We start from the raw sequence: 13805 nt of genomic DNA, 5'->3' as shown, positions 1-13805 counted from the left end.
GGCTAAGCGAATGAACCCAAAGGGTGCTCACCAATGCGTCGTCTTCATCTTGGAAAGAAGTCACGAGTGGAGTGCCGCAGGGTTCTGTCCTGGGCCCAGTTCTGTTCAACATCTTTATTAATGACTTAGATGAAGGGTTAGAAGGCACGATCATCAAGTTTGCAGATGACACCAAACTGGGAGGGATAGCCAACACTCCAGAAGAAAGGAGCAGAATTCAAAACGATCTTGACAGACTAGAGAGATGGGCCGAAACTAACAAAATGAAGTTCAACAGGGACAAATGCAAGATACTTCACTTTGGCAGAAAAAATGGAAATCAAAGATACAGTATGGGGGACGCCTGGCTAGACAGCAGTACATGTGAAAAAGATCTTGGAGTCCTTGTGGACAACAAGTTAAACATGAGCCAGCAATGTGATGCGGCTGCTAAGAAAGCCAACGGGATTTTGGCCTGCATCAATAGGGGAATAGCGTCTAGATCCAGGGAGGTCATGCTCCCCCTCTACTCTGCCTTGGTCAGACCACACCTGGAATACTGTGTCCAATTTTGGGCACCACAGTTGAAGGGAGATATTGACAAGCTGGAGAGCTTCCAGAGGAGGGCAACTAAAATGATCAAAGGTCTGGAGAACAAGCCCTATGAGGAGAGGCTTAAAGAACTGGGCATGTTTAGCCTGCAGAAGAGAAGGCTGAGAGGAGACATGATAGCCATGTACAAATATGTGAGGGGAAGCCATAGGGAGGAGGGAGCAAGCTTGTTTTCTGCCACCCTGCAGACTAGGACACAGAACAATGGCTTCAAACTACAGGAAAGGAGATTCCACCTGAACATCAGGAAGAACTTCCTCACTGTGAGGGCTGTTCGGCAGTGGAACTCTCTCCCCCAGACTGTGGTGGAGGCTCCTTCTTTGGAGGCTTTTAAACAGAGGCTGGATGGCCATCTGTCGGGGGTGCTTTGAATGCGATTTCCTGCTTCTTGGCAGGGGGTTGGACTAGATGGCCCATGAGGTCTCTTCCAACTCTACTATTCTATGATTCTATGATTCTATGATTCTATGATGCAACACTATGATTCTATGATTATAGTTTGATTTACATAAAAAAATAAATGGGTACCATGTTGACTGAAAGATGTTGTTATCGTTCTGTTATTTTGATCATCTTATTTGCCATGTCAGTATTTCAGATATATTTCTCAACGCCTTCAAAAACAGCCTTATCTAAGGATAGTGTGTCTCATCTGACTGAATGCTTGAAGGAGGCAATGACTGGATGAGGAAAAACAAATTGAAACTGAATCCAGACAAAACAGAGGTGCTTGCCATCAAGGGTCCAAAATCTGGGAATGAAGGCATGTCAACTCAGGTAGATGTGACAAACAGGAGTGCTTACTACCAGCTTCTATTGATATGCCAGCTGTGCCCTTTCCTAGATTTGGAAGACCTAAAGATGGTAGTGCACATGCTCGTAACCTCAAGGTTGGATTTCTGCAATGCACATTACATTGGGCTACTTTTGTACCAAGTTCAGAAACTCCAGTTGGTTCAAAATATAGCAGCCAGATTGGTGACAGGAACATCCAGGAATGAGCATATAACACCCATATTATATCACTCCACTGGCTGTCAATTAGTTTCTGAGAAAGTACAAATGTTTTACCTTTAAAGCCCTACACGGTTTAGGACCAAGTTACCTATAGGATCGCCTTCTCCCATACAATCTGCCTGAAACATTGAAGTCCTCTGGGAGGCAGCTACTCCAGCAAGCCAGAACTCGATTGGTGAACGTATCATAGAATCATAGAATAATAGAGTTGGAAGAGACCACATGGGTCATCTAGTCCAACTCACTGCCATGCAGGAAAAGCACAGTCAAAGCACCCCATCACCCAGAAGACCTTTTCATTGGCCACCCATCTAAATGAGTTGTAGGAATTTAAAAACCATTTAAAGAGCTATCACTTCCGATAGGCCTACCCAGCCGGTTTAATCATGAATTTTAAACTTGTGTCCCCAGTTTTGTTCTGTGTATTTTAATATATTTTGTAGAAATATGTTTTAACATGTGTAGTTTATAGGATGTTTTAGATGATTATGTGTTGTTAGCAATGTTGTAACCCACCTTGAGAAGAGGCGAGTAAGAAACAAAATTATTGTTGTTGTTATTGTGCCAAATTTCAATATTTTATATCATAGTTTAAGCATGAGGATCTCGGACGAATGGAATTAATTATATATACGTTTTTAAGGTTTTTATAATGTGTTTTAACAATGTTTTAATGGATCTGTTTATATTGTTTTGTTTTTATGATTGCATTTTAGGCATTAAATTTTGCCAATTTTTGTAAGCCGCCCTGAGTCCTCTCGGGTGAGAAGGGAGGGGTATAAATGTTGTAAATTTATCCTAATAGCCCCTAAATATTATAGCCTCTCTGCATAGATGAATTGCATTAGCACCCCAGTGATTTTGGTTGCCCCTTTCTACACCTATTCCAGATGTACAATAGTATTTTTGAAGTGTAGATCAATCAAAGTTGCACCACGGGTTTGCATAATGATAATATATAGGCAGTATTATTTTGCATTACTTTTGTAATTATTTCCATAGCCACTCCCCAAACATTTTAAAGATAAAGTTGAGACACATGTGGCCAAGCAACATCAAAATGTGGTCAAGATGGCAAAAGATATTACAGAAGAAGACACAAGCTAGGAGAAGCTCCAACAGTTTACTTTTGCCTGAGCCTACCAAGACCCTATTAACTCATTTTCTCTCTCATCTCCTGTGTTAATTGAGTGCAAGCTGCTTTTGCAATTTGAACACAGTTTGCATTAATGGACACAAGCTTGGGAGGAAGAGGTAAAATGGAAAGAGGAGACAAACTGAGAGACAAAAGAGAATTAATTGGTTTGCTTAGGCACAAGCACTCCTGGGCAGAGAAAGCTAAAGACCAGCTAAAACTACAATTTCCTGGATTCCATAGCATTAAGCTGTGGAATATGTGAAACTAAATTCATGCAGTGTAAAAGCATCCTTGATCATCTATAGAAATGAGCATACCATTATATATCCCTATCTCCAAATAATTTATAAGCAAATAGAAAAGCATCAGTCCTAATGTGGATGCTGAAAATACCTAATTCTTTTACATCTATCCACCAAGGACACTACATGGGCACTTGAACCCTAAATGGGCAAGAATCAGCTCCATGGTGCTACATGATATATGGAGCCATCGCATCCCAACTCAGGGCACATCTATTCAACACCAATTGAAGAATGCTCCTGAGTGTCCCTGAAACTCAGAGCAGTCCCACACTTCAGTGTACTGTGAACTGCTGGGCTTGTTTTAAATCAAAATCCCGCCCCCCCCCCCCCCGCCCCTGTTCACATGGTACAATCCCACTATACAGCTTCCCCATACTTGGTGACATAGAAAAAAACAGAATGGAACTTATCTTGTCAATTGTTCATCATCATAGCAGCAGTTTTGCAGAGTTTTGACATTGCTCAGTGTCCTTGTCAATGTAAGCACAGGTGCCCACATGACTAAGAAAGGGTAGGGGATTACCATCCCCTCTCCTCCTTAGGTTGCCTTTTTATATCTGTAAGGAAGCCAAGCAATAGGCCCAACCTCTCTGGAGCTACAAATAATGAACAAGGTAAGGATGACTGTCCATCAGGATGTAACCAGTTCAGGAGCAGAGTTGTTTGAATATCAAAACTGAATCCAGGCTGCTCAGAATTAGCAGCACTTTACTCAAGATTTCATTGTCCATGTTGATGCCCCAAGTGTCTGGTAGCAGAACAATGTATCTGCACTGCAGTGTTCTGTGATGATACTGTTGTGGGAAAGATTGCAACACCAAAGGTATGTCAAGTTGTGACACACTCAAAATCTATATAATTACTAGAAAAACCAAAGGGATTATTTAAGGCATGGCACAGCACTAGGCTTTCAATCTACTTTTAAAAAACAATAAGTTATGAAATAGTATTCTAATGATTCTCTTTAGTTGACAACTCGGGAGAGAAAAACATGAGCACTGCTGAACGGTATAGTAAACTAAAAATGTGGCCACATAAAAAATGTAATCAAGAAACAACACAGCTACATTCAGAAGAATTAGTATTCTGCCCTACCACCTTAATACCCTACCCTGCCTTGCTAGACAGGATAAATTTATAATTAGCATGTGTTTAAGTATCCATAAAAGCAAAGTATGCATTATTTCCTAATAATATACGAAAATATCCCATGTAGTAGAGAAATTAAAAAATTACAGGAATTATAACACTAAGAGTGGGAGGATGCTGAAATGAGAAACATTTAAATCCGGTAAGAACACAACCACCCAAAATCACTACTCCATGAAACATAAGAAACAGAAGGGATAATATATCATTTAAAATGGAAAAATAAATTAATTCTTGTGTTAGACATTAAGTTTGGCTTGACCAAAATTTAGTTATGTTCTTAAATTTCTAACCATTTTTTCTAAGACCATGCTAACCAACTCTTGCTGTTGGAGAATTTAAAGTCTGGAGAAATAAGCAGTTTTAAACAGTGCATATGATTGGCTTCTGTTGGTAAATAAGACATTCCCCAGAGGACAAGACAAGTTGTTTGCCCTCATGTTATTCAACTGAAACATTAAATCAGTAAAAAAGACTTTTGACCTAGCCGAACTCTTACGTATTAAAATCAGCTAAAGATCTTAACTGTCCCATGTGTAATGTAACTAGTTCAAACAACATACTATGTGAATTACATAGATGCTCTTTGATTGCTAAATTTTTTGATTGCTAAATTTTTCTTTCAAAAATAACTACCAGACAAATGGTTTACATCTCTTCCCAACAGTCAGGATTGCTCCCAGGTCATGCTGGAGATATCTATATCTATCTGCAATCAAGAGCAAACAACATGATATTTTTCTTATAAGGCAGTGGTTTTCCTCAGGGGTACATCAACCTGAACAATCTCAATCATGATCATGCTGCTATAATTTTCTTTCTGGCTGTGAAAATAATAACAGTTTGCATAAGGTAGAATAATCATATTTTTGAACTCCGATGTAAAAAAAATGGAATCTGTTCATATCCATCTCTATTTAAAATCTAATCTGGAGGATGGGCAGATTGTCCACAGCAGATATCACATAATGAAGGACATGGGTTTTTATAAGCATTAAGAACACATTTTAAGGGCATACAGAAGACTGCAAAGAGGAAGAAATCAGAAAGAAAGAGGGAGCAACTCATATGTACACAACTGTTCTGAAGGAGAATCGCTGTTTTGAACTGACCCCAGATTCAGTGGAGCTTTTGCAGGCTGTGCCTCTGAACCACAGCAGGCGCAGGAGCAGAGTCCAGACTGCCCAATGGTGCAATCACCCTTAGCTAGAATGTTGTTTCTGTTACTACAGTAAGCCAGCCCAGAGCTCTGGAGAGTTCTCAGCCATTACAAGGTACAACTGCTGATCATCCCCCTTCCTTTTCTCTGGTCATGCAGGTACCTTTGCTGATGTCAGCAAAAGTGGCCAAGACAGCAGGGAGCTCTCTGGAGCTCTTTGCTGGCTGCTTTGGAAAGAGAAATGGTACAGTCCCAATCTGTCTGCTTTTCCATGCACTGCGCAACACAAAGAAAAAGGGATAGCAGCACCTGGTTGTGTGGGCAGTAGACTGGTTCAGAATAGAACTAGTCCAGCTGTCCATACTATCCCATACTGCAGGGGTGTTTCACACTTTTGGTAAAACTTCTGAGCATTACCTGACTTACCCTAATACAGAATAAAACTAGGTTATGCAATTTTACCCCAGGTTACCTACCAAAAATCCCTGGATATTATATGGACATCTAGGAGTAACTTTGGTTGGAACTAGAATACAGGGCCAGTGTAGATAAGCTCAGAGAAAGAGTGTGTCTGTTTTAGACAATTTACATTTGCCTGTATGAACCAATCTTCATAAGGCAAGCAGGTGAAATAGTCTTCAGTAAAACAGTCAGTTTGAGAAAGGCATTGCCTCCTTTCTTCTCGGGGCCCCAGCAATGTTAATACTTAGAGCAGGTAAAGTGAGAAATAGCAAGTAAATAAATTTCAGTGATCTTACCAAATGACAATCCCTGACATTTTTCAAGAGAAGAAATAAGAGCAAAGCTGAATTAATATTTATTTAGATAAATAAAACAACACTGTTAAACTGATTTTAAGCTTTACAGCTACTTCTATAGGATCTTCACAGGAGATTTCTACAGCAACTAAAGCATTTCTGAATGCAATAATATCTGACTCCTATTGTCAATATTAAGATATTCCCTATTTGGGATAGAATCAAAACAATAAATGGCAATACAAATAGAGATTATCCTATTTTACTTGCTTATTTTTCGATTAAACACAGAATATCAGCATTTGACAGAACAAAAGAGCCAAATAATACAGTGATTGACCGCATCACATCATATAGAAACAAATAAATACATAAGATGGCACATTGCAACATACACAACCAGGGAGGGAACATCCACTTCTTGTCTGTTAATAAAATTATGCCAAAAATATGGTAAAAGCTAAATTTTAAAATTGTGTTGTTAAAACTGTATCTGATTTCATAAAATACATTCTATTTATCTGCAAAATCGTAGGTATTCCCTCTCACATGCATATTCACGCGCAAGTCTATGGGATACAATGTTTCAATGGTCTTTATTCTCAATAATTAATGTGGCACTGCAAAAAGTTAACTATACAAAAAGAGATGTTTCAAAGATATAGCATAGGATGTAAAAAAGACAACTTACAGTTGCCGTAGTGAGGAAACAGAGAGTACCACATAAAGCTTATGGCTGTCCTTGCCAATTTCTAAGTTGGCCTTCTGATTAGTGTTGAAAATTCTGAAATAAATTTACCCTAAAAATATCCACTGACATGAACAGAATTAGTTATTAATAACTAACTAAAGTTATCTTTATCTACTTTAGACAGGTTACATTGGATTCCAGCCTATATTTACAACAACATGGTTTCTTGATTAGTATCTCTGGGTAAGACAAAACCAAAGTGAAGTTCTTAAAATCAATTTATCTAAAAGGGAAATGTTTATGCAGGTACTTAACATTCCCATAGAAATCAGTATAGGTTGTATGTGGTGAAGTTTATTTGGAATCATCTAGGCAAGATTTTTTACTATTTATTTAACCGATATAAAATATCCCTCATTTCAAGGAGACATACACTCTTGAATTATTAACATAAAGTATAAGAAATTAAAGACCTTGTTCTTACCCTTATTTCTCAAATCCTTTAATAACCTGGACTCCTTGTGAAGAATATCACTCACTAATTTGATCTCGATATTTTGAGATAATAGTTCTTGTAACTTATCAAAAAGATGCTTCCCCTGTAAGAGGAGAGAATATTTGGAAATTATTATTACAGTACAACACATGAAAGTATCATTTATAACAGAATGTGCATGTTGAATTTTTATATCAAATACTATAGTGGTATTAGTAAATGGAACTTAAAGCTATGTCTTGGAAAAATATTTGAAGCTGTATTAAAAAGCAATGGGGGATTATGCCATATGATCCACTTAAATAAGAGTATTTTAGAAGATACACAGCTTTTTAATATCACAAAATTTAAATAATTTGAAAATCCTGTTCAGCCAAAGAAGCCCAAAGGAAGATACTAAAAGCTTACAGTTTCATCCAGAGATATAAGAGGAAATGACACTAGCAAATATAGTGACATTCTTTGGTACAGGATGATAGTGTAACTAAACATTTTTCTCATATATTTGTCATCAAATTTTCTGAATTCTAGAAAAGTTCTCAGATTTTGAAAAACTGGAATTTTACCTTCTCTTAGTTTTACATTTCCATTGTTACAATGCAACAATCATAGCAATAAATTAAAATGTAGCCCCATTTCAAAATGCAAACAAACTTTTCATAAGGCCCAAACTAGATGAGGCTAGAGCACAAATGGTTTATTGTGTTGTCGAAGGCTTTCATGGCCGGGATCACAGGGTTGTTGTAGGGCTGTGTGGCCATGTTCCAGAAGTGTTCTCTCCTGACGTTTCGCCCACATCTATGGCAGGCATCCTCAGAGGTTGTGAGATATGGATAAACTAAGTAAGGAAAGGAAAGAATATATATCTGTGGAGAATCCAGGGTGTGGCAAAAGTCCTTTGTCACTGGGAAGCCAGCATTAATGTTTCAGTTAATCACCCTAATTAGCATTGGAAAGGTTTCGTCTTTTGTCTCTAGAGTTAAAAAAAAACTCTAAAATCAAAACAGTAGATGGGAACCAACACTCTGAGGGCAGAGGACAGCTAGTGACTGAACAAAGGATGCCCCCAGGCAAGAGACAAAACCTTTCCAATGCTAATTAGGGTGATTAACTGAAACATTAATGCTGGCTTCCCAATGACAAAGGACTCTTGCCACACCCTGGATTCTCCACAGATATATATTCTTTCCTTTCCTTACTTAGTTTATCCATACCTCACAACCTCTGAGGATGCCTGCCATAGATGTGGGCGAAACGTCCAGAGAATACTTCTGGAACATGGCCACACAGCCCGAAAGACATACAACAACCCTGAATGGTTTATGTTCACGCTTTGCCTGTCAACATATAAAGATGGGTTGGAGTATTTCATTTTACTATAAAAAGAGATGTGTAGTTGAGAATTGATTTCTCCCTTCCAGTCACTACACTATCAAAAGAGCAAGAAGAAATGCAGAAGAGATCTATTTAACTGTTTCTGATTAGATTAGCGACTTCATCACACGAGGTCTGGGCTCTGTTATAGGACCATTTCCACATAGAGCCAAGATGGAGCCAGACTGAGCCAATCACATGACGCAAGGCTACTTCTAGCAGGGCTCTGTCCTAGCTAAGTTAGTAATAATAATAACTTTAATAATAACTTTATTTTTATACCCCGCCCCATCTCCCCGGAGGGACTCGGAGCGGCTTACATGGGGCCATGCCCGACATAAAAATACAATAACACCGATAAAACAGTAAAAACAATTTTACACATCAATAATAGTCCAACAAAAGAGCCCTGAGAATGCAGGAGGTTTTCCATGTTCACACTGAGTACAATAGGGTAAGTGCAGGGGAAGCCGAATGGAAATACTTCCCCCCATGAGATGGGGGGGGGGGGAGATGATGCAGGCAATGCAGGGCGTGGGTGACAGTTCCCATGCTGCCCACTGGATTTGTTGTGCTGTTCCACAGATGTCCCTGCTTTCCCCCAGATTCAGAAACTCAATGTGATGAGGTCCTTACACTCTGCTTTATCTGTCTTTAACAAAACATATAGATAAAATAAACTGTCAGACCATCAGTATCTCACTGTCTTCAATGCATATTTCAGCATCCAGTGCCAACAAGACTATGGACCTCATCACATTTGCTGCCAGAATTGGCACAGATCACCCTGCGGGGGAAACCCATCACCCCACACCCCACATCGCCTGGCTTTCCCCTTACCTCATCCTATGGAGGGAAGTGCCACCACCTGCCTTCCCCCTGTTAATCTCTATGCAATATAGGAAGCCTCCCGTGTTGCTGCTGCCAGTGCCATATACACTGGTTCTGCTTCAGTTTTGCCACAGAGCCCCACTGGAAATACATGTACATCATGGGATGGGAGCTGGCAGTCTCCATGGTAAAACCAAAGAGGAACTGGCATAAGCCACTGAATTTTAGCCTGTCTGATGTTGTCGTAGAAGTTTCTTCTCCTGCTTCTCCTCCTCTAGCCCTTCATGGTGAATACTGGCTCCAGATATTTTCCTAACCCCCCAAAACAGTTTTGCTAAATACAATGGGGCTGCATGAAGGGAATATGGCTAATTCTTGGGAAAGCGGTAGGAAGTATATTGCTGACTCTTGGGCAATATTGCTGTTACATCTATTTCGGTCTTAAGTTGACCCGAATAAGTTGGCCAGAAGAAAACCAACCTCTAATTGTTTTTTCCAGTATTTATGAGCATCATTTTTTTAAAATTCTGGATGTGTAATTTGGTCACCCATTTTAGCAGATTTTAAAATAATCCTCAGAAGAATAATTACTTTCTCTGTAAAACCTAGCTGACTGTTTTAGATATATCGCATTCTAAGGAATCTTTCCTTTGGCCACTGTTAGGCTTTAAAGGTAAAGAAAAAGGTTTCCCTTTGGCATTAAGTCAAGTCGAATCTGACTCTAGGGGGTGGTGCTCATCTCCATTTCTAACCCAAAGAGGGTTAGAAATGTTGTCTGTAGACGCCTCCTAGGTCATATGGCCGGCAAACTGCATGGAAAGCCGTTACCTTCCCGCTGAAGAGGTACCTATTGGTCTACTTACATTTGCATGTTTTCGAACTGCTAGGATAGCAGAAACTGGGGCTAACAATGGGAGCTCACCCCTTCCGGCGATTCGAATCGCTGACCTTCTGGTCAGCAAGTTCTGCAGCTTAGTGGGTTTAGCCCGCTGTGCCACAGCGCCCCCAATTTTGGTACTGTTTAGTATCTTTAGTAGTAGGCTTTAGACACTATTTTAAAAAATACTCAAAAGAATATGAAATACCTGTTTTTACATTTGACTTTATATATGGAGCAGTGGGAACAGTTTGCTATCATTGTTCCAAAATACAGCATCTTGTTACTTTTAAGAAAAGAAATTCAAAATGAAGCGAAAAGAAGTCTAGCTTTTCAAAGCTCTATCCTAAACACAGTCACATTGATCCACAGGTCTCTTGTAGTTGTCTTAGATGCAAGTCGCATAAAAAGTAATTAAGTAAAATTTATTTAATTCTAAGGCTGCCAGGTCAAAGCAATCGCAAGCCCTAAGATTTTAGCACCAAAACATGAAATTCTGAGAAATACTTTTGTGATGTTTCAAGACAATGTGCACATCTTAACATTTTTTTCTCTCATCCTCTGGATCTGAGAAGATGGGCCAGACCATGAAACCTGTAAACCTTATTCCCAGCCTCTTCAAAACATCCACAGTAGCCATTTCTCCAACATAGTTGTAATTTGAAGCAAAGAGTTCAAATATAGAAAAGCATGCAATGCAAAAAAGCAGATATCCAAAGGCATGTCAAATTAAAATAATGCATACCTGGCATGCAGATGGATGACTGTGACTGAGGTCCCATTGGGAAGATACTATGTCAACAGATTTTTTAGCCATATTAAGTAAATTCATCCAGCCTTGGAAAAGAGACAAATGAGAAGGTGCACTGTCTGAATAGTTTATGCCTTCAGGAATATTTTCCACCAGAGCAACCCTGCAGAAATTCAAAGGAAATAAGACAGTTTATTAAAAATATTGTTTCTATTTAAAAGTCTGTAATACCACAACTCTTGCTCCTTAACAGTTCCTGAATCAAAATTTAAAGGCAAAGGCTACATGTTCAAGCATGTGATATATTTTTCCAACACAGAACAATTTAATTTACCATTCAGTTTAAAGGAACTTTATCTACAGTAATGAAAGCTTTTATCTTGTTGATAAAATAAAAAATGGTTTAAAAGGATTTCATTTAGGTATTTCGAAAATTCCACAGCACATTGATCAACCACTGTAACAGTACATTTTATATCCTTGCATTATCTTTAATCACAATGGAATCAATGGCTGAAGCTTCCTCAAAATATTTTCTAGGGCAAACAACGGCCACTAAGAATATAATCATAACTTTTAAAGATCGCATTTCTCAAAGTAATATATATATATATACACACACACACACACACACACATACACATACACATACACACACACACACACACACACACATATATATATATATACACACACACACACACACACACATAACAAGACTGTTCTAAGGATAGATGATATAAGAATGCTAAAATGAACATCCAGATGCAGCCTGAAATCTGTTTCTTGGGGGGTCTGAGAAAGAAAGAGTGACACAGCGATAGCCCTCTACTTGGAGGAAGTTCCAATTAACCAAGGAAGGAAGGAAGAAATACAGATTTGATTTCTCCTGTTTAACTGAATGATGTGAATGCAAGTAAAAGGGAATGGTTAAAATAGAGGAAAAAAAGAAAGTATTCATTGGAAAAAGTTAATAGTTTCTAATAAAACTGAAAGGAAAGAAAAGAGTTTTCTTTTGTGGAAGATGAGAAACAGTTGACGTTATGATGTCATTCCAGGTTAATATTAAAGGCAGAATGAAGGGTAGAATGTTTAGTTTAATAGAAGAATAATCAGTTAAGACACAAAGTAATGAGATATTTAAGTTAGCTTAGAGTAAGGGGGATTTAAAAATAATAACTAATGGCCTGAATAAAGTATATATAATTGCTATTGATTTTCTGTAAGGAAGATATATATGATCCATTCAATTTTGATTTAAATTAGTAACAAATGTATTCTGCAGAAAGGAGGAACATGATTTATTGTAAAAGGAAGCACTGAAGGCATTATAGATTAATAAGGGTTAAAACTGCAGGAGAGAACTGGAAGTCAATTTCTTCTTTTTGTTATATCTATTCTTCCTTTTGCCCGCCCTTATTTTTCTTGTTATATTTTATATAATGACAGTTTTAGAAATATGATTTTTAAAAGAGAGAGACAGAGATAAAATGCACTGTGTGACTTAGAAAGCTACAAAATAACAAATGAAATGTTCAGCGATTTTTGCTGTGTCCAGCATTTTTAAATGAAGGAGTCCCGAAGTTACAACAAGATAAGTTCTGTAGGTTTGTTCTTAAGTTGAATTTCTTTGTAATTTCTTTCTTTCTCAATCTTGCATGTCACTAGAGCAGTGGTTCCCAACCAGTTTTTGACCAGGGAACGCTTTGACCGGGGACCACATTGACCAGGGACCACTTGACTAGGGACCACTTGATTAGGGACCACTCTCGAACATTAGTACCAAAGGGTTACTAATCAGTTTTTGGTCAACTTTAGATCCAGTTTGGTTATTTGGGGGGTTGATTCAGAAAATTCCACTGAATAGACCATATCAGCTCTAGTTTCTGACACAGCACATATGCCATCCTGTAATTGCCATCGTTCCACCCACAGAAACCCATATTTAATAATTTAGAGCTAATGTGGTTTTAGAGCTAATGCAATTTTCTGAAGCAGTACCCCAAATAATCCCAGGAACAGAGCTAAAAACGAAGACACCAAGGTGCCCCCGCTTCCAGGCATCACATGGAACAGCTCCACTCAGGGGGAGGGAGGAGGTGGAGAAGAAGCAGTCAGCAGGCTTGTTATTGTGCCTTTCGTGGGTAGTCAACCTCTCCCCTCCTAACATCCCCGTTGCTTCAGCACTATAAGAGATTTTCGTGAGATGAGTCGCTCTCCTTGCAGCTGTGTAGTAACAGTGAGGCTGCAGACCATATTTTAGTTCTTGGGGACCACTGATGGGTATCATGAACCACAGGTTGGGAACCACTGCATTAGAGGTAGCTAAGCTTTTACATGAAGCCTAAAATCAGAAAGATCTCAGAGAAACTGATCTCTGTCAACAGCCATTTTATCTCAATCAAGTCCATCCTTAATGAGTTCCCAATAAGTGTACTATTCTTCATGAAGTCTGTTTTTTAAAATAGTTTAACAGGATTAAATTAATACTATTATACTGTGTATTCCTTTAGGAACCTTGATGACTTGAAAGCCACAAATGAATTGTCATCACCATCATCACCACCACCATCATATATCAGGAGATGGTTGTAAAGAGGAAAATGAAGCTATTTCATTTATCCCTCTTGCCAAGGACAATAGTTTTAGTTGGATGAATTTTTAATGA

The 13805-nt window shown here is 38.6% G+C and overlaps 1 protein-coding gene across 6 annotated transcripts in view; it reads right to left on the bottom strand.

The window, feature by feature from the left end:
- Positions 1-13805, bottom strand: part of pld5 (phospholipase D family member 5) — a 146647-nt gene that overhangs the window by 57633 nt on the left and 75209 nt on the right. For 5 of the 6 annotated variants that reach the window (XM_062975000.1, XM_062975016.1, XM_062975004.1 and 2 more), the window contains 2 exons: positions 11132-11300; positions 7293-7407 (listed from right to left, as the gene is read on the bottom strand). In XM_062975000.1, coding sequence (XP_062831070.1) covers positions 7293-7407; positions 11132-11300 — 284 coding nt within the window. Of the gene's footprint in view, positions 1-7292; positions 7408-11131; positions 11301-13805 lie in introns of those variants that run through there. The other variant, XM_008123861.2, reaches the window with a different exon arrangement.

The sequence above is a fragment of the Anolis carolinensis genome, chromosome 1, assembly GCF_035594765.1.
Source record: "Anolis carolinensis isolate JA03-04 chromosome 1, rAnoCar3.1.pri, whole genome shotgun sequence".
Lineage (NCBI taxonomy): Eukaryota > Metazoa > Chordata > Lepidosauria > Squamata > Dactyloidae > Anolis > Anolis carolinensis.
Note: the sequence above shows the minus strand (reverse complement) of the source record. Positions and strands in the feature narration are given on the sequence as shown.